Source organism: Acipenser ruthenus, chromosome 5, assembly GCF_902713425.1.
Source record: "Acipenser ruthenus chromosome 5, fAciRut3.2 maternal haplotype, whole genome shotgun sequence".
Taxonomy (NCBI): Eukaryota; Metazoa; Chordata; class Actinopteri; order Acipenseriformes; family Acipenseridae; genus Acipenser; species Acipenser ruthenus.
The window spans coordinates 70,996,039-71,018,449 of record NC_081193.1 but is presented as its reverse complement, the minus strand read 5'-3'; the positions used below and the strand labels follow the sequence as shown (position 1 = coordinate 71,018,449).

Here is a 22,411-nt window from a genome sequence, read left to right as displayed (position 1 = left end):
AACCAATTCCAAAATGTTTTTCCAATATTATAACAGCAAGAGAACATTCAAAGAGGAGGTTAAATGTCTAAGAGACACAAATGGCAAAATCATAGATGAAGAAAAAAAAAATAGCAAATATATTAAATGATTACTTTTCACAGGTTTTTACAAAGGAGGACATGGACAACATGCCCCACATGTCGACCTGTTCCTATCCAGTTTTAAATAACTTTAGCATAACAGAGGCAGAAGTGTTAAAGGGACTAGGAGCTCTTAAAATAAACAAATCCCCTGGGCCGGATGAGATCCTCCCAATAGTACTCAAAGAAATGAAAGAAGTTATTTACAAACCGCTAACCAAGATCATGCAACAGTCTCTTGACACAGGGGTTGTACCAACAGACTGGAAAATAGCAAATGTAATACCAATCCACAAAAAGGGAGACAAAACCGAACCAGGTAACTACAGACCAATAAGCCTGACTTCTATTATATGTAAACTTATGGAAACTATAATAAGATCCAAAATGGAAAATTACTTATATGGTAACAATATCCTGGGAGACAGCCAGCATGGTTTTAGGAAAGGGAGATCATGTCTAACTAACCTGCTTGACTTTTTTGAGGATGCAACATTGAAAATGGATAACTGCAAAGCATACGACATGGTTTATTTAGATTTCCAGAAAGCTTTTGACAAAGTCCCGCATAAAAGATTAATTCTCAAACTGAACGCAGTAGGGATTCAAGGAAATGCATGCACATGGATTAGGGATTGGTTAACAGGTAGAAAACAGAAAGTACTGATTAGAGGAGAAACCTCAAAATGGAGTGAGGTAACCAGTGGTGTACCACAGGGATCAGTATTAGGTCCTCTGCTATTCCTAATCTACATTAATGATTTAGACTCTGATATAGTAAGCAAACTCGTTAAATTTGCAGACGACACAAAAATAGGAGGAGTGGCAGACACTGTTGAAGCAGCAAAGGTCATTCAAAATGATCTAGACAGCATTCAAAATTGCAAATGGCAAATTAAATTTAATAGAGAAAAGTGTAAAGTATTGCATGCGGGCAGTAAAAATGTGCATTATAAATATCAGATGGGAGATAGTGAAATTGAAGAAGGGAACTATGAAAAAGACCTAGGAGTTTATGTTGACTCAGAAATGTCTTCATCTAGACAATGTGGGGAAGCTATAAAAAAGGCTAACAAGATGCTTGGATATATTGTGAGAAGTGTTGAATTTAAATCAAGGGAAGTAATGTTAAAACTCTACAATGCATTAGTAAGACCTCACCTAGAATATTGTGTTCAGTTCTGGTCACCTCGTTACAAAAAGGATATTGCTGCTCTAGAAAGAGTGCAAAGAAGAGCAACCAGAATTATCCCGGGTTTAAAAGGCATGTCGTATGCAGACAGGCTAAAAGAATTGAATCTATTCAGTCTTGAACAAAGAAGACTACGCGGCGATCTGATTCAAACATTCAAAATCCTAAAAGGTATAGACAATGTCAACCCGGGGGACTTCTTTGACTTGAAAAAAGAAAAAAGGACCAGGGGTCATAAATGGAGATTAGATAAAGGGGCATTCAGAACAGAAAATAGGAGGCACTTTTTTACACAGAGAATTGTGAGGGTCTGGAACCAACTCCCCAGTAATGTTGTTGAAGCTGACACCCTGGGATCCTTCAAGAATCTGCTTGATGAGATTCTGGGATCAATAAGCTACTAACAACCAAACAAGCAAGATGGGCTGAATGGCCTCCTCTCGTTTGTAAACTTTCCTATGTTCTTATGTTCTTATGAAAGGCGAATGGGCATACAATCCTTACTATTTGTTGGCAAATCAGGAACAGCACAAGCACTGACAATATGATCATCTCCAAAGTGTCCCATGAGCATACCTCAAGCCTGCCCTGGAGAACCACCTTTTTGGGGGACGGTGTAGCTGTTCAGTCCCCACACCCATCCAATCCTTAGCTTCTTTTTGAGACGACATGCACAAGTTACCTGTGCCAATGTACATAACTCAGGAAGCTCATTCTGAATCCCTGGATGGGAAGCATTGCTCTGCATATAGCAAGGAGATAAAGCTTTTCCACTTTACTACACAGCAAACAGCTTGGAGGTATGCCTTTCATTACACTGGTAACATGACAAGCTTGGATATTCCTTGTGGCTAAATGTGATCACAGAGCCCTGCTTACTCTGTATTACACATGACAATAGTGTATCTTTCTAAATCAAATCAGTTGTCAGAAAGACATTTAAAAGTGATTTCCTTGAGGACTTTGCACTGTGAAGCACTGCAGCCTCCATGTTTATAAAATGATAAGGGTTTAGGGTTTAACAATTCCTAAGGTTAAGGGTTATCAATTCATATTCTGAAGAAAGTATCATTTTAGTGAAACTCACAAACCAGACCACAATAAAACCAGTCAATGTACTGACACAGTATACTGAAAAACAAACAAAAATTCCTGATGAAAGGCTGATATCTTGAAACACTTTCTGCACAGCTGATTTTTTTACTTTATGGTGCCAGTATTGCCATAACCAAACCAGTTTTCTCCTGCAAATACTTTTCATGAAAAGCTTATCTAGTGAAAGAAATTGTCATCTTGCTCCCTGTGTGTTCTGGTGTTCATCACAGATCACTTGATGATACAAACACTTGAATTTAGTAAGCATTTGTGAGCTTGTGACATTAATTACATTCAACCAAAACAAAAAAAAACTACAACAAATATTTCCCCACCGTTTTTGCAAGTCCAAAAGCGGGAATCAAATGGAAGTGCTCTGTCAGTTTCAACTACACCCTTCGGGTATTACTCAAAAGACAATGATAATGAAGAAGAAGTCTTTCAACAACTGTCATTTAAAAGTTTGCCTGGGAAAATTCTTGAGCACAGAAAAAAACCTGAAAGGTGATTTTACATATTTGCTGCCATGTGTGTTTTTCAAAAGCATTTGTGTCCCACATTGCTGAAAATGTGATTTTGTTGTGTAATATAACAGCGGTAATCAGTTTGGGATTTCAAAAGAAATAAAAAGAAAACTATTATACTGGTAGTCAAATATATAAAGATTAGGGGTGCACAGATAAATTGGTAGCTTATCGGCATGGCACCGATATAAGGGAAAAAAACACAATTTTGCTATCTGAGTTTTTTATTATTTTTACTGACAATGTCTACCGATATAAATTTGCTTTTTTTCCCAGCACAGCATTTATTATTTAGGTTTGGCGCGCTTACTGATGACACAAGAACACCTAGACAGCTATTTTCCTTCAGTACTGACTGAGTGTAAGATGTGATCAATCAGCATGTCTCAAAAGAGCTGTGTTTATTTATTTTTGTTTTTAAAGTATGTGAAGACAACAGTAGGCTAGCAGATTGCAAGTTGTGTGCAGCAAAAATCTCATGTGGGGGCAATAGCTGTAAGGACTATAATACAACAAATTTAATCCATCATCTCAAGGTATGTCATCCCGCTGAACACACACATTTCTCAAAGACCACTAAGGAAAAGAAAGGCAGAATCGGGGAGAAAAAGAAACCCCAGAGTCAACGCAGCTAACTTTAATTCAAGCACAAAAACTTTCAAAGCAATTTGATCGTGAAGATCTCCGGGCAAAAGAAATAACTAAACGTTTAATTGAATTTCTAGCTCTGGATGATCAGGCGTTTTCGGTTGTTCAAGATTCTGGATTTCGCCGACTCATTCAATGTCTGGAGCCTTGTTACACACTACCTAGTAGAAGGTTTATGTCAGAGACAGCACTGCCAGGACTGTACAATGCTGTTTTTAATCGCATACAGACACTCATTGAAAGTGATCCCGTATCAGCACTAAGCTTCACGACTGACTTGGAGCTCCGGTGTTTCAAGTAATGTCGATGCTGAGTTTAACGGCCCAATGGATTGACAACGATTACAGATTTACAGAAGGCAGTACTCCAGGCCCATGAGTTTAGCGGCTCCCACACAGCAGAGGCCATTTCAATAGCCCTTGACAAGATGCTTGAAACATGGAAAATTCCACCTACCAAAATTCATGTGATTGTCAGAGATAATGGAAGAAACATTGCAAAGACAATGCTAGACTCCGGCCTATCAAGCCTTGTGTTGCACATACACTACCAGCTCGTTGTGAACGGAGGTGTGTTATCACCGTGTAGTGTTTCTGACATAATGGCTATCGGACGAAAATTTGTTGGGCATTTCAAACATTCTCCACTGGCCTATTCTCGTCTTCAAGGGGTGCAAGCAGAGCCTGGAATGCCTTCCAATAGGTCACAACAGGACGTAAATACAAGGTGCAACAGTACTTACTACATGTTGCAAAGCCTTTTGGAGCAAAAACGTGCTCTTGCAGCTTATGCTGCCGACTACGAAATTCCTGCAACCCTTACATTGCATCAGTGGGGGTTAATTGAAAAGGTAGTGCTAGTCCTAGCACCCTTTGAAGAACTAACATGTGAAGTATGTTTGTCATCAGCTTTTGCTTCGGATGTCATCCCATGCATTGTGGCTTTAAAGAGACTGCTCAGCAAAGTTACAGATTTAGACAGCGGAAATTAAAACTATGAAAAACACTTTGCTAGGGGCCACGGAAACGCGGTTTGGTGAAATTGATTTGGAACCACTCTATTGCATAGCAACCCTGCTGGATACAAGATACAAGGACAGGTATTTTACAAATAATGAGAACAGGCGACAATGCAAGGGAATGCTGTTTAAACACCGGGAAGTGCTGCAATCCAACACAAATGGCATAGATGGGGGGCTCCCGAGTGGCGCATCCAGTAAAGGCACTCCACGTGGAGTGCTGGATGCGCTCTACAGTCTGGACGTCGCGAGTTAGAGTCCAGGCTATTCCTTTGCCAACCGAGGACAGGAGCTTCCAGGGGGCAGCGCTCAATTGGCCAAGCGTCGACGGGGGGGGGGGGGGGGGGGGGGAATGTCCTCGGCTCACCGCGCACCAGTGGCCCCTGTAGTCTGGCCGGGCGCCTGCAGGCTTGCCTGTAAGCTGCCCGAGAGCTGTGTTGTCCTCCGACGCTGTAGCTCTTGGGTGGCTGCATGGTGAGCTTCGGAGGACAGCGTGTGTTTGTCTTCGTCCTCCCGAGTCAGCGCAGGGGTGGTAGCGGTGAGCTGAGCCTAAAAATAATTGGCCATTTCCAAATTGGAAAATAATAAAAATAATTGGCAATGACTTAATAAATAAATAAATAAATGGCACAGACAGGACATCAACAGAGCCTGCCAACAAAAAAACAGAAGGAACCAGATGACGGTACTCCTACAGTAAGCAATACCCTGTGTTGTTTGAAGAAATACTGGAGGAATGCACCAGTGCCGGGGTAGAAATTGAACAACACAGCAACAGTGTTTTCTTAAAGACCCAGGCTTACCTAAGTGAGCCAACTTTTCCAAGAAAATCAGAAAAACTCCATTATTGGAAAAAGAATGAATGCCGTTTTCCAACTTTGGCCAAAGCTGCAAGAAAGTTTCTTTCTGCGCCTTGCAGCAGTGTTGACAGCGAACGTTTATTTAGTGCTGCTTCACATGTTGTGGGTGAGAAGAGGAGCAGGATTTTGTAAGAAAAAGCTGAAATGTGGCTTTTTGTAAGGAAAAATCTTCCACTCACAGACTTCATGCTATAAATCCAACGATGAACTGTGAGTAGAAAGAACATCAATGTGATGTGTGTCCCCCCCCAGAAACAAGAACATTATTATTATTATTATATTATTTATACAATATAATATAATATTACCTTATTGTTTATCTTGCCTAATCTGCATTATTTGCATGTGTATTTTGAAGTAAAAAATTATTATTTTTACATTTTTATATCATTTTGGTTTTGGTCAAGTGATAAGTTCAAATTGTGATGCATAGTGTGCTTAAAACAATACGAAAATGTTGTTATTTTATAGTACAGTACAAGTTATACTGTGCAATGTTTGGCTATAGAAGTTAATATAGCACTATGTACATTTTTTTCTATATGAGAACAGAAGTGTTTTACTACAGTAGTATGAATGCCTTTTTTTTTCGGTCTTGTAAAACAAATACATACAGAATAAATTGCAGTCAAGCATACTACATACTACATTACTCTTGTATTTGTTGCCCGTTCATTGTTTTTAATACATGTAAATGATATTTACTATTAGTTTCTTCCACTAAGTAATCACCAGACAATACAATAGAATTGCTATTTTTTAACTATTAACAACTATAAAGTATACTCAAATAGGTAACGCCATTGCTGGTACATTCTTTAACAAAGTTCAAGGTTCTGCAGCGCTCAAGGTAAATTACTAAGAACACAATGTGAAATTCATGAAGGACATCATTTAAAAACTAAAGCTTGTGTGGCATCTTCCCCAGAAAACCAAATGCACTTTACCCTTTAATAATGGGTAAAATACATTTTTCCTTGCATTAAATGTAAAATCGTATACTCCATTGATTAATACCATAAAAGGTGGTTCTTTAGCAGTCCTCTCTTTTAATCCACATAACAGGCATACTGTAGTAACAGCAGAGGCAATGAGAGCTCCATTGCCTCAAACCTGCCCTTGAGGGATTTCACTGGTAGGAGGATGATTTCACTGGTATGGAGGCGCAATTCAGTGTTCTTTCCTACCTAATCTATTTAGCTCTATTTTTGAGACAAGTGCCTGTCTAGTGCCAATTGCACCCAAATGTGTGTTGTCACAATCTTCCACTGATGACTGCATTGAGACCATCAAACACATTTTACTTATCACCTAACCCTTAATTCAAAGCCAGGCCTCCACTGGTGGAAGCCTCAGTCATTGACCCACTGCACCAACGAGCACCTTTATTGTTGCTCTTTTTCTATAAACTGAATAATACATTTAAGAAATATAGAATTTAAAATACACAAGATAAATAATGATTCATGCTTATATGCATCTAAATATATTGCAACTCTGTATCCATTGTACATGGGTATGACAATACCTGCTTTTAATGTATTTGTTTATTATTGGTAAGATCATACGGGCTTAATAGGCTTAAAGTACAGTCAAATGCAGTCCTGTTATCTATACAGTCAGCACTCAGATATACGACACTCAGATACACATCAATTCCCATTATATATATGTAACGAATGAATGCATTTACCCGTCACACGCGACTTCCGACTCCGTCACCAGTTTTCTGATACAAAGCCCATCTCTTCAACGTTACAATTTATTTGATTATCTGTCACAGCCCGCTGTTTTTTTTCCCGTCACATGCCAAATCAGTCTGTTTTTATTGTGTAGTTACACAGCGCTTCCTCCAGTTTCACCTGACAAAAATGCAGCAAAATCAAAGCGAACGAGACCAGCCACGATAATGTAAAACAGTTAATCATTAAACAAGTTTATTTATTTATTTATTTTTTAAATCTGTGATCTTTAGTTTTGTGAACTGTGACATTAGGGCCTTATCAAGCACTATATTCTGGAATTTTTAATTTTTAATTCTGGAAACTGTTGTTTCTTTTATTTTTATCTCTTGCTAAATTGCATTACCTTTGATGTTTTATGCAGTTCTGTGCATGGGTAACATTTTAATTTTATTTTGCTGTTGGGTCATTAATGGGTAATTTTACACACTTCTACAATATGTACTGGATTTAAAAGTATGTACTTACAGTCCACATGTCATCTCTTTTGGCAAGTGATATTTTCAGAATCATATCGTTCTGAATTAAAAATACTTCTGTTGAAAATATAGTACTGTACCAACAAAACCAACTACAGTACATCTAAATGGAAGCCTACTTATTTTAAAAACACAGTCCTTCAGCTATGTATTTTTGACATTGTATATTTTTTGTGTTCCCTGAAAAACGGACAAGAGGCCAAAAATGAAATAATCAGATATGCCTCACACGTGTTTAACTGTCACTGAAGTCAAAATTTTATAGGGTTGGATATGTGAGTGCAGACTGTACCTGATTTTTCAGAAACTTATTTCACCATTGTTGGGGACAGGGGACGGTGGGACAGGGACACCAGCATGATTAATACAGAATTAAAGTATTAAGATCTACCGCTCTAGATTATTAACACAGATCCCAATAATATCATTCTAAAGCTAGTGTGTTAAGATGCTTAACATAGAGCCCAATACCTTTTAATAATCCTATTAATGTACGTAATGAACGTTTTTTTTCTGAATGATTTATGAAAGATCATTTTTTAATTTTACACATCAGTATAACTGTGCTAAATGGATTCTATGTAAATCAGTGATTAAGTTATTAAACTAGCCGCACATTGTTCTCACCCTTTCAACATAAAACATGAGCATTTTTTGTTCGACTAACAAATCTAACTAAATAAAAGACTTCATGACTTGTAGGACAGGCCTTATTAAGCAAGTATTAATCCCACAGGCATTTACCCACAGGAGTGAGTTTATTATTTTTTTAAATACTGAAGAAAAGCGGTCAGCAACCAAGCACATTTTAATCATTAAAACAGACCCCCATTGTTTTTCAATTCAAATGTAATCTTTTAAATCTGCAGCGAAAAGTTTTATTGTGCCATTATTTTAGAAGAGAATCTTTAAACAGTTTATTTAAAGGGAAAACTAAACCTCAGATCAGAAAAATCTCCAATCACGGCAAGTAAAATGATTAAAGTAGATAACAGTATGATTTCATTATTGCAATGTTATCGCATCAGGCTTTAAGATGGGTGACTTGAACTTTGATCTAGGCATTATATGTAAGCTGATGTTGAAAAATCTTGTTACCATCCTGCAATCCACTTTATTAAGGAAAGCGTTGCACTGTTAGTCAGGGATATAAATTGCACCCCTTTGTGTTTTCCGTCAATCAAGAACATATTTGTGTTTCATTAAAATATGAATATGTTTTATCACCTACATATAATTGCTTTGTTTGTAGGATACCTGCTAAGAATATAACGATCCTGGTAAGACTGCCACCTGAGTTTATCACCAATAAACACTTAGAAAATCCATAAACTATAAACTATCATTAAGCAGCTGACAAGTCTGTACCATTTATCCTTGATATACAGTATTTCTGTGTTATGTGGCAAGCCACTGCATGGTAAAAATCAACCTTATACAAGTCACAAGCTTTCATATAAACAAACATATAAAAACAGTGTGTGTGCTATGAGCTTGTGTGCATAGTTAAGTGCTATGCAATATGATTTTCTTAAAGTGACTCAAGTCGGTCAGGGTGTCCTCGGCTCACCACGCACCAGCGACCCCTGTAGTCTGGCCAGGCAACTGCGAGCTTGCCTGTAAGCTGCCCAGAGCTGCGTTGTCCTCCGACTCTGTAGCTGGCTGGCTGGAGGTGACTGCATGGTGAGTCTGCAGTGTGAAAAGATGAGGTCTGCTGACGGCACACGCTTCGGAGGACACCGTGTGTTTGTCTTCGCCGCTCCCGAAGCATGACAAACTGCACAACGACCATGAAAATTTAGGGGTGTATATTTAGGGGTTCTGATTTTAGAGTTTAACCCAATAAAATGTATTTATTAGCCTGATAGATTCCTTCATTAATGTTGTGTAGCAATTATAAATCAGGCATACATACTTTTGTTTTGTAAGGCTTCTTTTTGTAAAGAAAAGTGTAACACAGTAAATGTAAGTAAAGTTTCTGATATGTTATTGTTGATACCCATTTTCCTTTACTCCGTGTTTACGTGCAGAACTGAAACATGTTTTTTTAAAATTAAAAAATTATACAAAATCTCAAAACTGTAAAAAAAATTAATAAATAAATAAAGCCAGACCCTTCCTATATTCCACCTGTGTGCGGTTGTTCTTGGGTTATCAATCAATCTAAATTATTTTTACACTGCAGTCAAATCAGCCAGAAACTAATTTAAAGTCCACCTGAAAACAACTACTTCATGTGCAATGTTTTAAAGAAAGGACGATTTGAAGAGCTCTTTTCTTAACAGCATTCTTACCGACTCTAGTAGTTATTGATTCTGCATCAATTTCATTAGCCTTTTTCTTCGCCGCTTCAGCCAGCACCAATTCCCCCTTATCTAGCGCCAAGTAATGGATGTCCTTTGAAAATAAAGAAAAATAACAGATTAATCTAAAATGAATCTGGGACCTGTAACAATGACATGTTTCGAAAAAAGAAAGAAAAAAAAAACTGTTTGAAGTTGAGATCAGAAAGCCCAGATGAAAACAGCTAAAACTTTAATTTAGTCACATTCCCCGAGTGATTTTATCACAGAAATTAAAAATGTGCAAGGATACCACTATTCTAATCTCACTCCACAAAGCACAAAAGGTTTTTTGTTTTTTTTTGTTATCATGGATTGCAGGTGTTTAGATCATTGCACAATACTTTCTTATTGATGGTTTGTGGTTTATTGAGTGTTTGGTCAGTAATGTAAATAATGTCAATATAATGCTGTGGCTTTACAAACAAGGTAACTGTCACAACCTGGATGACACGTAGATTTTTTAGATTTCATTTCATTCAAACAGACCATTTTAACTGTTAAAAAGCAAGGCTTTCTTTGGATTTTTCATCAAATATTTAAGCTTTAGATGAAGTTGTCAATATGTACGTATGCATTTTTGCAGTAGAACACTGATTTGGTTAAAATTCAATACTACCGTTTAAAATGCATTATCCATGTTCTTATATTGTATCACAGCATTAAGGAGTTTCTACCATCTCCAGTTTCTTAAAATGTACTTTTTTACATGTCTAATATAATATTATGTGCGTTTAATTCTCAATTGCTGTCTCTGCTTAGATCGTTATTGACCAGGCTTACTAACTATTTTTTCCCTTTATTAGCTTACAATTGCCACAGTTGCAGATAGGGTCAGGAATTTCAGTTGAACACCCCTAGTGGACATTTTCAAAACAACACCACTTCAATATATAGACAACAGTATTGGCACCCTACACTTAATAGAAGATCATTAAAAAAAAATACAAGCAAAAGGATGACACACAAAATACTGAAGCAGGGGCGCCAATACTTTTGTCATGAACAAAGATTTGAAATTGCTAAGTGCTTTTGTTTTTTTTTATAAAGAAATTGTGTATTTTTGTCTTTGTCGTATTAATTAACGGCTGATGTTCACTAAATGCTTGTATTTAACATGTTTCCTTCAATTCTATTATATTAAGTGTAGGGTGTCAATTATTTTGTCTATTTAAAGGACATTAGTTAAGCCTGGGAAATAATGATCTAAGCAGAAACTACAAGAGAGGATTATACAAAACGCACATAATAGGATATTGATCAAGTAAGAAAGGAAAATGTAGATGGTATAAATGCATCTCTTGAAATGCTGCCGTCAAATGGAAAGCTCTTTTATTCCTACTATAAACTTTAACTAGGAGTACATTTTTGGTTTAAATTTTGAATAAACTTCAAACTCCTTTGACCTTTACTGGGTGCAGCTGTGAATGGAGCAGCTCGTGCCCCTCATTGCCTGGTCTAGTGTGACCTACCTGGTCTCGTGTGACCTGCCTGCCCGGCTGTCAAATGCTGACAATGTAGAGCAAGAGTGTTGGAATGTTATTTTTTTAAATTATGTTTTATGGCTAATTACTTAAAAACATAAAGAGAGAGACGAGAGTGATGGTAAAGCAGATGCAGTGAGCTGGCAGTTTTGACCCGCAGAATTACAAGGCTGTTAAATTCAAATTCCAGCTTTTGTCTTGCCTGGTTTTGATGGGGTTAAATGCATTGTTACCCCTTTTGTAAGTGGAGGAGAAAGGGGGAATGATCACAGATACTGTTTCTGTCAGCCTCACCAATGCTTGGTGATTAAGGCAAAGGTATTTGAGCATTAGTGGATGCAATGGTTAAGGGTAGCCTGCTGCTTATCCTAGGCCACTCTCTCTTAGTTGGCTAGGCTCTCTACAAGGGATCGAGGGGCCTAAAAGGGATACAAAAAACATAAAAAGACAGAGCTTTTATATGACCGTACAGTAATCGCATTTGAGTAGTTTAGTGCATATGTATATATTTAGTAAGAATGGACCATAAGTATAAGTATACCATTAAGCTTATTATTTTAGTCTCGTTCCTTTTTAGTAACAAAAAATACATCCCTGCCATCGCTGCCAAGAACCTTAGAATAAGCATTTGTAATAATCAGAACACATTCAAATTCTTCTGAAGTACATATTCCGCAAAACATCAAAAATGGTTTTAGAACGCATTTTATCAGATAAAACTGCTACTACTTTTTAATAGCATTAATTGTTCATCTCTATAAAACACAAATAGATCAGATTTTCTAAAGTACCATACAGCTTGTTCTGTCCTGAATTTTAACTGCCTTATCTGCGTTTTCAACAGTTCTTTAACATTTTTTTTTAATGCAACCAATAAAAAAAAAAAACAAAGCATGGATCTGACTCTAATCAAAATTCTTATTTAATTACACATCATACAAGTAGAGTGCTGACAAATGACCAAATTGGATGAATTCATCTGGCACTATCAAAGTGTAATTAGAGCTATAGAATGTCATCATTATGCAAAACACTCCAGCAAACGAGGCTTCCGACCAAAGAATTTCCTTCACAAAGGCTTTCCCCCTATTGTTTCTTTGAAAACAATTGAATCAGCTGTAGAGAGGTGGCATGCTGAGAGACTTTGGGGGAAAGCACAATTGGTTTTGTCCATCTGACCTCATGTGACACTGTGGGGCAAGATCTTAGAAAACAAGGGCCACATGCAGGGGCTTTACAGAGCACTTAAAGGCAGGTTAATTTTACTTCTGTAGCTAATTAAATGGGAGGGCAGAATGTGGGGTGAAACGTCAAAGTCTCGGGGTCCTCACTGCTGCTTTGTTGTTTTAAAAGTAGCTGTGGAAGCGTTCATAATTTGTCACTTTCTCATGCCGCTAAGTGACACACTGAGTCCTTTCAAGGTCCACAGAACAGACTCCACCTTTCAATTCTGGTCTCAGCAGCTCTACTTAGTGGGGAATGGATTGGGACGTTCCTATCTATTTAAGTGAAAAGTGTCCCCGACGCTCGAGAGGCCGGAAGCTTCAAAGATGCAGAGCCATTAAAAAAAAAAAAAAAAAAAAAAAACGAAAAGTAGTGCTGAGGCCACATGAGTCATAAAAGATCCAAACCACTGTGTTATACTTTGTTTCCGCCAGGCTGGTTCCCAGTAATACGTTTTTAGAATTGTGTAAGACGTGCACAAATCTACACAGATTCTGCCCCTATCTTTTTTGTGCAGTCTATGGAAAGTCCAGGAAAATGAACAGCTTTCTGGGAGCTTTAAGGGGAGGTTTCAGAAGCAAAGTGATAACATGGATCAAGGGCCTTAAGCACAAATAGCCTCAGGTCAAATTTTTGTGTTTTAGGTTCCATATAATGTTTTTTTTTTTTTTTTTTTTATCAATGAAAATGTTTTTTCACCTAAAACACTGTAATTAGGGGACTGATAGCTTGGAAAACCAGTAATAAGCAGAAATCTCTTTCTCAACTGGGGTCAGCTTCATAAAGTATTACCTGTTAAATATCCTATTATGTTCCGTGGGATCCTCTATTCTTGTGGCTACTTAGATCAAGATTTACCACGGTTATTAACAATTGTATCAAAAAATGATCCTGGAAAGACTAAATCAAGTCTAAGTGTAGGGAAGATAACTGGGATGCACATTAGAATTGCAGGGGTTTCAGAGCACAGTGCTTCACCCGTGGGCTTCAGTGCACAGCGCAACACTAATATCCTTCCTCAACGGCCTTCCACACAATTCATTTCATAAGCCATTTTTACCGGAATAGTTAGTCAGCAAGGCAAATAATTATCAAAGCTAAAAACAACCATAGAAAATCAAACAGAACTCACACAGCAGGATACTATATAACAGGCAAGCATTTAAATATTAGTAAAACACTGACAATATAAAGCATTCCTTTAAACATTTGTCTCCAAAATAATCATTTTTATGTGACATTTTCAGATGCAAGGTAACATATATAGGGTCTACAGGGTCTAACACTATCAGCTGCTTTTATTTATTAAATGTTTTTAAGTTCTTAATTTAAGGGTGTTACTTGCCAATTGCATGCATATGAGGACAGCCATACTTTTAAAAATCTAAGTAGTTTTAGCAGCACTGTCAATTTGTGGCTAGTTTCCACCAATCCTGGCTGTGTACCCTGGAATAAGTGGTGGCTCAGCACTAATTTGGCACTTATATTAAAATCTGTACAAGTCCTCTCCTGGATCTAAGGCACTATGTAAAAAAAAAAAAAAAATCATGTCTAAGTTTCTATGACCCTTGATATGAAACAACCCAAAAGATTACAGGGAAGAAATGACTCACCATAAACAGGTCATGAGCTCCGATGTCAACTGCAAGCAGAAAAGCTTTCTCGAACCGCTGGTACCTGGCAGAATTAGAAGAACATGTTCATTTTAGAAAAGATGAGTTGAAATGCTGTCTTTAACTCCATGAGCTTGTTCTAGATCTGTGTTTGATCATACAGGGGAGTATACCGTTTGAGCTTAGTAAAATACACAGTACAAAACAAAATGAAAACAATAGCACCGCTATAGCCATGTGTCCAAAGCACCTAAGCCCTGTTGTATCTGGTAGAGAAGTTCAATTAGCAGGCAGTCCACAACTACGTGCATATTGTACTGTTAGAAATTGTATATGCTGTGTTCATTAAACTCAAATGACCAACAGGCTCAGGTCATATTTAGTTAACATCACTAAAATCCAAAGACAATGAGCCTGACTCAGAGAGCTGGGTAAATACTGGTCTTATTTTCATTCTTACCTACTTAACACAAGGTACTTTTTTGTCTGATAGACATTTTTTCCAGTTACCAAACCTGGTACCTCCAGTTTTAAGACTATGTTAAACTACAAGGGGTATTAAGTAAAGTTGTATTGACACCTTTGTGAATTACCAGATCTGATAACACGATCAGCACTTAAAACAAGATGAAACATACATAAGACAAACTGGACCCACTGTGCCCTTAATGCACTACATGGACTCTTCTATGTGCTTCAGCATTTAATTGATAAAGTAAGATAAGCTACCAGCTCAGTACCAACCCCTGACACCCTTGACAACTTTATTTATTTGTTTGTTCTGGTCTATGAATACATTTGAATCACCTGAAACAACTCTAAAATATAAATTGTTTTCTTAAACATTGTCATTGCCTCAGTTTTACTATAATGATAGCTCCTTAGCTGGTGCCAACCCATCTAGCAAGTTTTGCAACATTGATCTTATCAGAAGGGGGAAAGAACATGTCCTTAGCAACTTGTCTTTTTGAATTCTTTGAGATAATAATTCCACATACAGACAGGTATGTGGATGACTGTATTACCATACTTGAATACATGAGGAATGCTTATTGTGACATTGCATTTTTAAGACCCATTTGTTGAGCACATACAGAACATCACAGACCGCCCACAGGACAAGGTGTAAACAAACACATCAATTAACAAAAAAAAAAAAAAACCCCACAACAACACAAACTCAATATTGCACAATATGTGCCAAGACATCAGACAATGCAGATTAACAGCGAGAGGGGTTATTTGAATCACGCTTGAAAATAAAAACACAAAAACTTCCATGTTTAAAAACTGACATGAAACAAAAACAATTCTGTTTTATGTTTACGCTGTGAAGAATGCAGGTCTGTGATAAGGAGAAGCCTTTTGTTTTGTCTCTTCCACGGGAGCGAGCTGCACATGGTACACTAATTAAAAATAAATACACAACATAGCTCAATAAACATTTAATAAAAGTACTGATGTTCAGTGGGCCTTTTTATTCAAATGTACAGTGCTTATTTCAAAACAAAACCTTGTGTACTGGATCTGCTTTGAATGTTCAAATATGTAGGGTAAATACTAGGTCAGAACACAATTAGTCTTCAAATACTCTGCTTGTATTATAGAAGGATTAGCAGGACTAACCTCCTGTGACCTAGTTAGCAATGATGGAAAAACTAAGTTTTGTTTTTAAAAATACTTTCTTTTTTTTTTTTTTTACAGTAATACATTTATAAGATAAAGAGGGACACTGCTGTAATGATTCTGGTGGCATAAATCCAATATACAAATCTACATTTACATATTACTATCAAGCAGAATTACTTTTAAGTTCTGCTCATGTTTACAGGTCTTATTGGTAAAACAATAGTAAATAATAGTCTGGAGGTAGGAGGGGCAGAAAGGTTGAGACAGCGATAGGTGAGTACGAGAGTTTTGAATTGGATGCGAGCGGCGATAGGGAGCCAGTGGAGGGAGCGGAGCAGCGTCGCAGAAACGAGGAAGGGAGAAGACAATATGAGCAGCGGAGTTTTGGATGAGCTGGAGCGGACGGGTAGCAGAGGCAGGAAGGCCGGCCAGGAGGGAGCTGCTGTAGTCAAGGCGGGACAATACCAGGACCGGAACTAGGAGCTGTGTGGAGTAGTCAGTGAGGAAGGTGCGAATTCTGCGTATGTTACTGAGGAAAAAGGGACAGGAACGTGTCAGAGTAGAGATGTGCTGAGAGGAGAGGAAGGGTTTGAGGGTGACACCGTGGTTATTGGTGGATGAGGAGGGAGAGACGGTGGTGGACTCAAGAGGAATACAGAGAAATCAGTGGTGGGGAGGAAGAGGCAGGGAAGAAAATGAGGTCTGATTTGGAGAGGTTGAGTTTAAGATGATGCAAGTGCATCCAGGAGGAGATGGACAAGAAGTAGAGATAGAGGTAGAGATATGGGAGATGTGAGAGTCAGAGGGGGGAAAGGGGAGGAAGAGCTGGGCATCATCAGCATAGAAATGATACAAGAAGCCAATTATAATTTACAGATTTATCACAGAATCCTCATCAAGTGTACTGTATATTCCGATGAATTGCTTTGCTTTATAACATACAGTATAGTGTACCGGTACAGTACTGTTAGTCTAATAATGTGTTACACTTTCCAAAATATATCTTGATACTCAGGACTGTAGTTCATATTTACTGTACAGTTTGATAAGTAAATATTATACTGATTTGGTTCATGGTTTTTAAAAGCTTTCTTACTTATTAATTATGTTTACATTTGTTGGAGGTGTTCTCTTTTTCTATTTCTATTTTAATTTTTTTACTCCTAATTTCAGGTTTTTCCTTCTCAATTTCACACATGTTGGGTTCCCAAGCATTGCAGTCATGGTAACTACTTTCCAGACCCCAACTATCTTGATTTCTTGAAAGTAATATTAACAGTTCAAATGTATTAACTCAATTTTCTTTCTTTTAAATGAATGTTTGCTATATTTTTTAAAATCAGTAAAGCTTTACAATAATGATGTCAAATGCATCTAAATTTCAATAGATTTTTTTTTTGTTTACCAAAGATTCATAATGAATTGGAACCCCACATGAATCACAGTGAATCCACTGGAATTCAGTGACTACTTCAAAGTGTTTTGCCTATTCCCATTACACTATAATAGATTTCTGTCACATTACATTTCTTCATCTCTCCTGTGTGTCATCACTGTCTTTTCAGTGTTAATCTTGTTTACAGTTACAGGCTACATCACACAACCAATAAAACTGTTCAAATCCAAAGTACAACAAGGTATGTCAATAACATATATCTATTCCCCAACAAGGGGATAAATATCACATTACACGACATACATCCAAAAGCGTGTAAAATGGTATGTCATAAAAAAAAGCATTGTTTCATTAAAAATGGACAAGAGGTTCCTAAAATATAGCCTTCAATTGCTCAGCCGATCTGTACTGTGAAAAATCAAGTTGCCTCGATATAGATTCGAAGCATCTGTAATAAATATTTTTTAACAAATGTCGATGCAAAGTTTTAGGGGTACTAAAAAATACAGATAAATATGTTAAGTATAACATCCATAAGTACGGGCTTATGTTTACCGTAGGAACTGAAAACGACAGAAGAACTAAAAGAACCGAAGATAGTTCTCTAATCAACATAAGTTAGTTGAGTCTCAGAGTCTTGGTGACTGTATAAATCACACTCCTGTTGTTATTGCATCACCCTGACCCCACGAATGAATAAACCTATATTCTCACCGCGGAACTAAATGCATTATACTATGCTATACAGTGTTAATTTAAAGGATGGATGCATGGGTTCCTCTTAGTATTTTTGCATGCTAGGTACCCTGATAACAGAATCTTTAATTATGTAATTTTCTGCCATACCTTTTGCGCTGTGCTACAAATTTCATTAATTTTTTTTTTTTTTTGCCTCTCAGGACTGCTAAACCCATTTTAGGTACATCTTAACCACTACCATCTGGATACAAATTTAAACCAGGAACAAATGAAGTAAACTAATTTAAATACACTTACATTGATGCAACAAGAAAACTACAGAACAGGGAAAATGTATTCTATTAAAACTAGAATTGAGCTACTTAAAAAAATATATGGCCATGGACCAATTTACTACCTATTTTAAAGTTTTATTTTTACAAATAACATAGAACATGTTTGTAAAGAACAATAGAGTAATAACTCATTTTTGCAATAGAGAAGAATTCAGTGTCTTACCTGAGAAGATGGTGAAAAAAGCGACGTGCGTATTTGCTGATGGGATCTCTATATTCCAGCACTGTTGTTTCGGAGAGGGGTCTTGTTGGAGCATAAAATGTCCCAAGGGCTGCTTCTAGCTGAGCTGCATACATTTGATACATTTATAAAGTGACAAAGCCTCATTTCTGGAACAACAAAACCAAACACCACTGGCCCTTTTTCTATCCCCAAGAAAATGAGGTTTAGCCATCCGCGTGGTCATGAACACTGAAATATCGATTCTTCCAAATATTTAACCTAATCATTTTGATAACTCTGATATTTTATTTTTACTATGCAGTATTGTTCTTAAAATCATTATTTATAATACATTATATTTCATTGATTTCTCTCAAAAATAATGCTCAGTTTTCTTTTTAGAATCTGGATTTAACACAATTGCATAATTTTGACTGCTTAAAAAATTCCAATGTTAAGAAAACTATTTTCTCTGAACTGTTGCTATCCCCAGTCACAACAATCAAACAGATCTCCTATACTGTGTATGTCTACCACAATGCCACCTACTGACTGTAACTTACTGTGCCTAACTGTAAAACCTATCGCACCCAAATGATGGTATAACTCTTATTCAACCACCTATGGCTATTGTCGCTACTTAGTATTTATAGCACTCAGTAAGACCATACATACTTATAGAGACACTACAAAATAATACACTGATTCAGTGCAGACAGAGTAGAAACTGAAGACATCTGATAGGAATTTAAGTATGGACTACAACATAAGAGCACTGGACAACAAAAGGACTAGAATACTAATATGTTTGATACGAGCAGTGGCTAACACACAGACTGGAACCAGGAGTTACATAAATCAAGCAAGTCATATAGATCTGCAGGCTGTATAACTACATTTGTGTATTTCTTTTGCACAGTGGCTTGAGACATCTTGAATTAGTAAGGTGCTATATAAGTTGTGGTTGTTGCTGTAACAGGTATCACCCAGGATGTAAAAACCGAGAAGACCTAGAACCGCACAGGCATTTTCTATAGTAATGAGACAAAGTAACTCATAACAAGCCAGGATTGAGCAGTAAAGGCATAAAATAATTAAATAAGTTTATGGGAAAAAATCCCCAGCAGAATAAAGCACAGCACAGTTAAAGAATGCTTAAAGCAAGTGGACCTATGAAAAAAAACGTTTAATTAACAGCAGGTCACATTAAGAAGGATTTAAGAAAAAACATAAAATGAAGTATTCACACCTTCCCTCTCTGCTGTTAACTTTTGCCTGAGAAGATGATCAACGGTGGCACTTAAGCATGTGTAGCAATCTGGTCCCATTGTATTCCAATTGATGCCACTTAAGATGTTAATAGCTTCATCAATCTGGTCATAACGAATACACTGGTGGACGAGCTCAGTGGGCCCCAGCTGCCCCGTTGTTATGGCACCTGTCACAGAAAAATCACTCTGATTAAATTAAATGAAATTACTTTTATGATTTATGAAGGTGGTTTTTAGACAGACCTCAATGTCTTTCGGGAGGACTGCTTAAACCGGAGTACAACCCACTAACTGTTCAGCATAGTTTGTGTGTCATTCATCTGCAATTATGTCAAAAAAATAATAAAAAATGTGTCATTCATACTAAATGGCTTTTAATAATAAAAAAAAGCTATACAGACAAAGAGCATAGCGTTTACTCCAGTCTTTAATTAACTCAGACCAAACAACTACAATAAGTAATATAATATAATATAATATAATATAATAAGCTATCTTAAACTCTCCCCAGTTGTATGTTTCTCTAATTCTGTATCATTAATGTAAAATGTGCAATTTTATCCTTGCCAAAAACAGGAGTTAATTGAAGACGGGAGTAAGTAAACGCTTTTAAATAAAATATTTTATTTTCCAAAAGAATGTGTTAATGTGTTTTTAAAATGTTCATGAAACTCACATGTTGTTAAATAAGCCAAAAGCAGTCTAAAAATTTTGGCAAATTTCAAACTATTTTATTAATAAAATCAGCCTTTGTAAAAACATAAATTACTAATGTTTTGTGAATAGGGCCAACATTTTTACAGGTTTCAAATTTTGCAGAAGAAATAGGGAACTTAAAACAACACTAAAAATGCTGTACTCTGGCCCACTTCACCTTGAAATACCTTTTTTTTCCTTTTCCCAAGACACTGACAAACTCAAAAACACAGTCATTCTGTGCTTTCTCTTTATTAAAGCGTGTGTAAAAGCTGCATAAATGGATTGCTTGTCTCTCCGTTCACTTTCTTGTTTTAGTTTAATGTGTTGCTTATTTTTCAGTATGTTCTTTTATTGTCAGCATGAACATGTAACTCAATGCAGCAGTATTTGCAGCGCTATGCATCCTCTGTCTCATCTGACCCACTTCTGCCATTTTTGATTTTTGTATACTTCGAACGTTATTTGATCCTCTGACATCTAAATGTACCTGCTGTATCCTAGGATGCAACGTAGGGGCTGCTTATTAAAATGTCGGAGTCAAAATAAAACAGCATTTAATCAAAATATTGTGTATTTCCTAGAAAACAGTACCGGAAAAATACTAAATAGCAGACAAAAAAATGGTGTATAAATCAGTAAAAACCGACGTTTTTCTGTAAAATTCTGAATAAACCGGAAATGCGGAACACTATACACAATGTAACATATTTGACACATAGTACCACTGTCTGGAAGGAGTAATGACCAAGTCTTTAGCCAAATGTCTTCAGCATGACAACATTCTCATATGTCTCTTATTGCTTTGCTGTTAAACATTCTGTTTCCAGACTTTGACTCCCGTGAAGCCCATTCACTGTCAGAGTTCTACAACACCAGTTATACCACAGGTTCTAAAGTCTCGTGTTACAGGAAACAAGATCCCACCTGACCCAACATCACCTAAATAAGCAGGAAGCAGGTGGGGCGCTATTACATGTAGCACACATGACATATGACGCTGTGGCAAAACAAATGGCTTTGGTGAAAGTGAAAAAAAGTAGAAAAGGAAAATATAAGGGCTTTAAGAATTCGTTTATAATCTGTGTATGAGATCAAATAAAGTGCATTTTCAAAATCTTGGTCATGTCACCCCTTTCAAAAACAGCTCCATTTGGAGTGTCTTTTTTAATTGAATACAGAAAATTGATGGCAGATGTTTTCTTGTTTTGTCTCACATTGTGATGCACCATATGAGACCTTTTTGAGGAGTATTCATAAATTCTGCGAAGGCATTTCATGCTACATTGTACTTTATATAGTAGCATATGTTACGGTGGCCCTGAAGTGCAAAACACAAACACAAAAAGAAAAACACAACAACATTAAGGAAAACTCAATGACATTAAGAAAAACGCTGCAACATTAAGAAAAAACACAACGACATTAAGAAAAACGCTGCAACATTAACTTCAAACCGGAATGGTTAGATACATAGGAAAAGGGGTTCCACATCACTGATAGGAGGAACAACCTGTCAATCACTGTGCCACAGAACTGTTATTAATACAGTATTTAATTTCCCAGCATTTTGTCCTTGCTCTCTCATGTAGGGTGTATATATATATATATATATATATATATATATATATATATATATATATATATATATATATATATATATATATATATAATAAAATAGATTGTGTTACACATTTGAATTAATAATTATGATAATAATAAACTAGCCTATAAGTGCTAAAAGATGTTTTTTATGTAAGCTGGCAAGGAGGAATTGATTGATGTTGGTTAAGATGATCGGAGCAGGTTAAAAGCCCGGCAGGGTTTATCTTGGTCCGGCTTTTACCCATTCCTGAGTATTTACACACAAATATATATA

The 22,411-nt window shown here is 36.7% G+C and overlaps 1 protein-coding gene across 2 annotated transcripts in view; it reads right to left on the bottom strand.

Annotated features, from left to right (window-relative positions):
- Positions 1 to 22,411, bottom strand: part of LOC117402976 (WD repeat-containing and planar cell polarity effector protein fritz homolog) — a 94,260-nt gene that overhangs the window by 9,879 nt on the left and 61,970 nt on the right. For both annotated transcript variants that reach the window (XM_059024439.1, XM_059024438.1), the window contains 4 exons: positions 19,815 to 20,003; positions 18,566 to 18,689; positions 14,344 to 14,407; positions 9,975 to 10,077 (listed from right to left, as the gene is read on the bottom strand). In XM_059024439.1, coding sequence (XP_058880422.1) covers positions 9,975 to 10,077; positions 14,344 to 14,407; positions 18,566 to 18,689; positions 19,815 to 20,003 — 480 coding nt within the window. The remainder of the gene's footprint in view (positions 1 to 9,974; positions 10,078 to 14,343; positions 14,408 to 18,565; positions 18,690 to 19,814; positions 20,004 to 22,411) is intronic.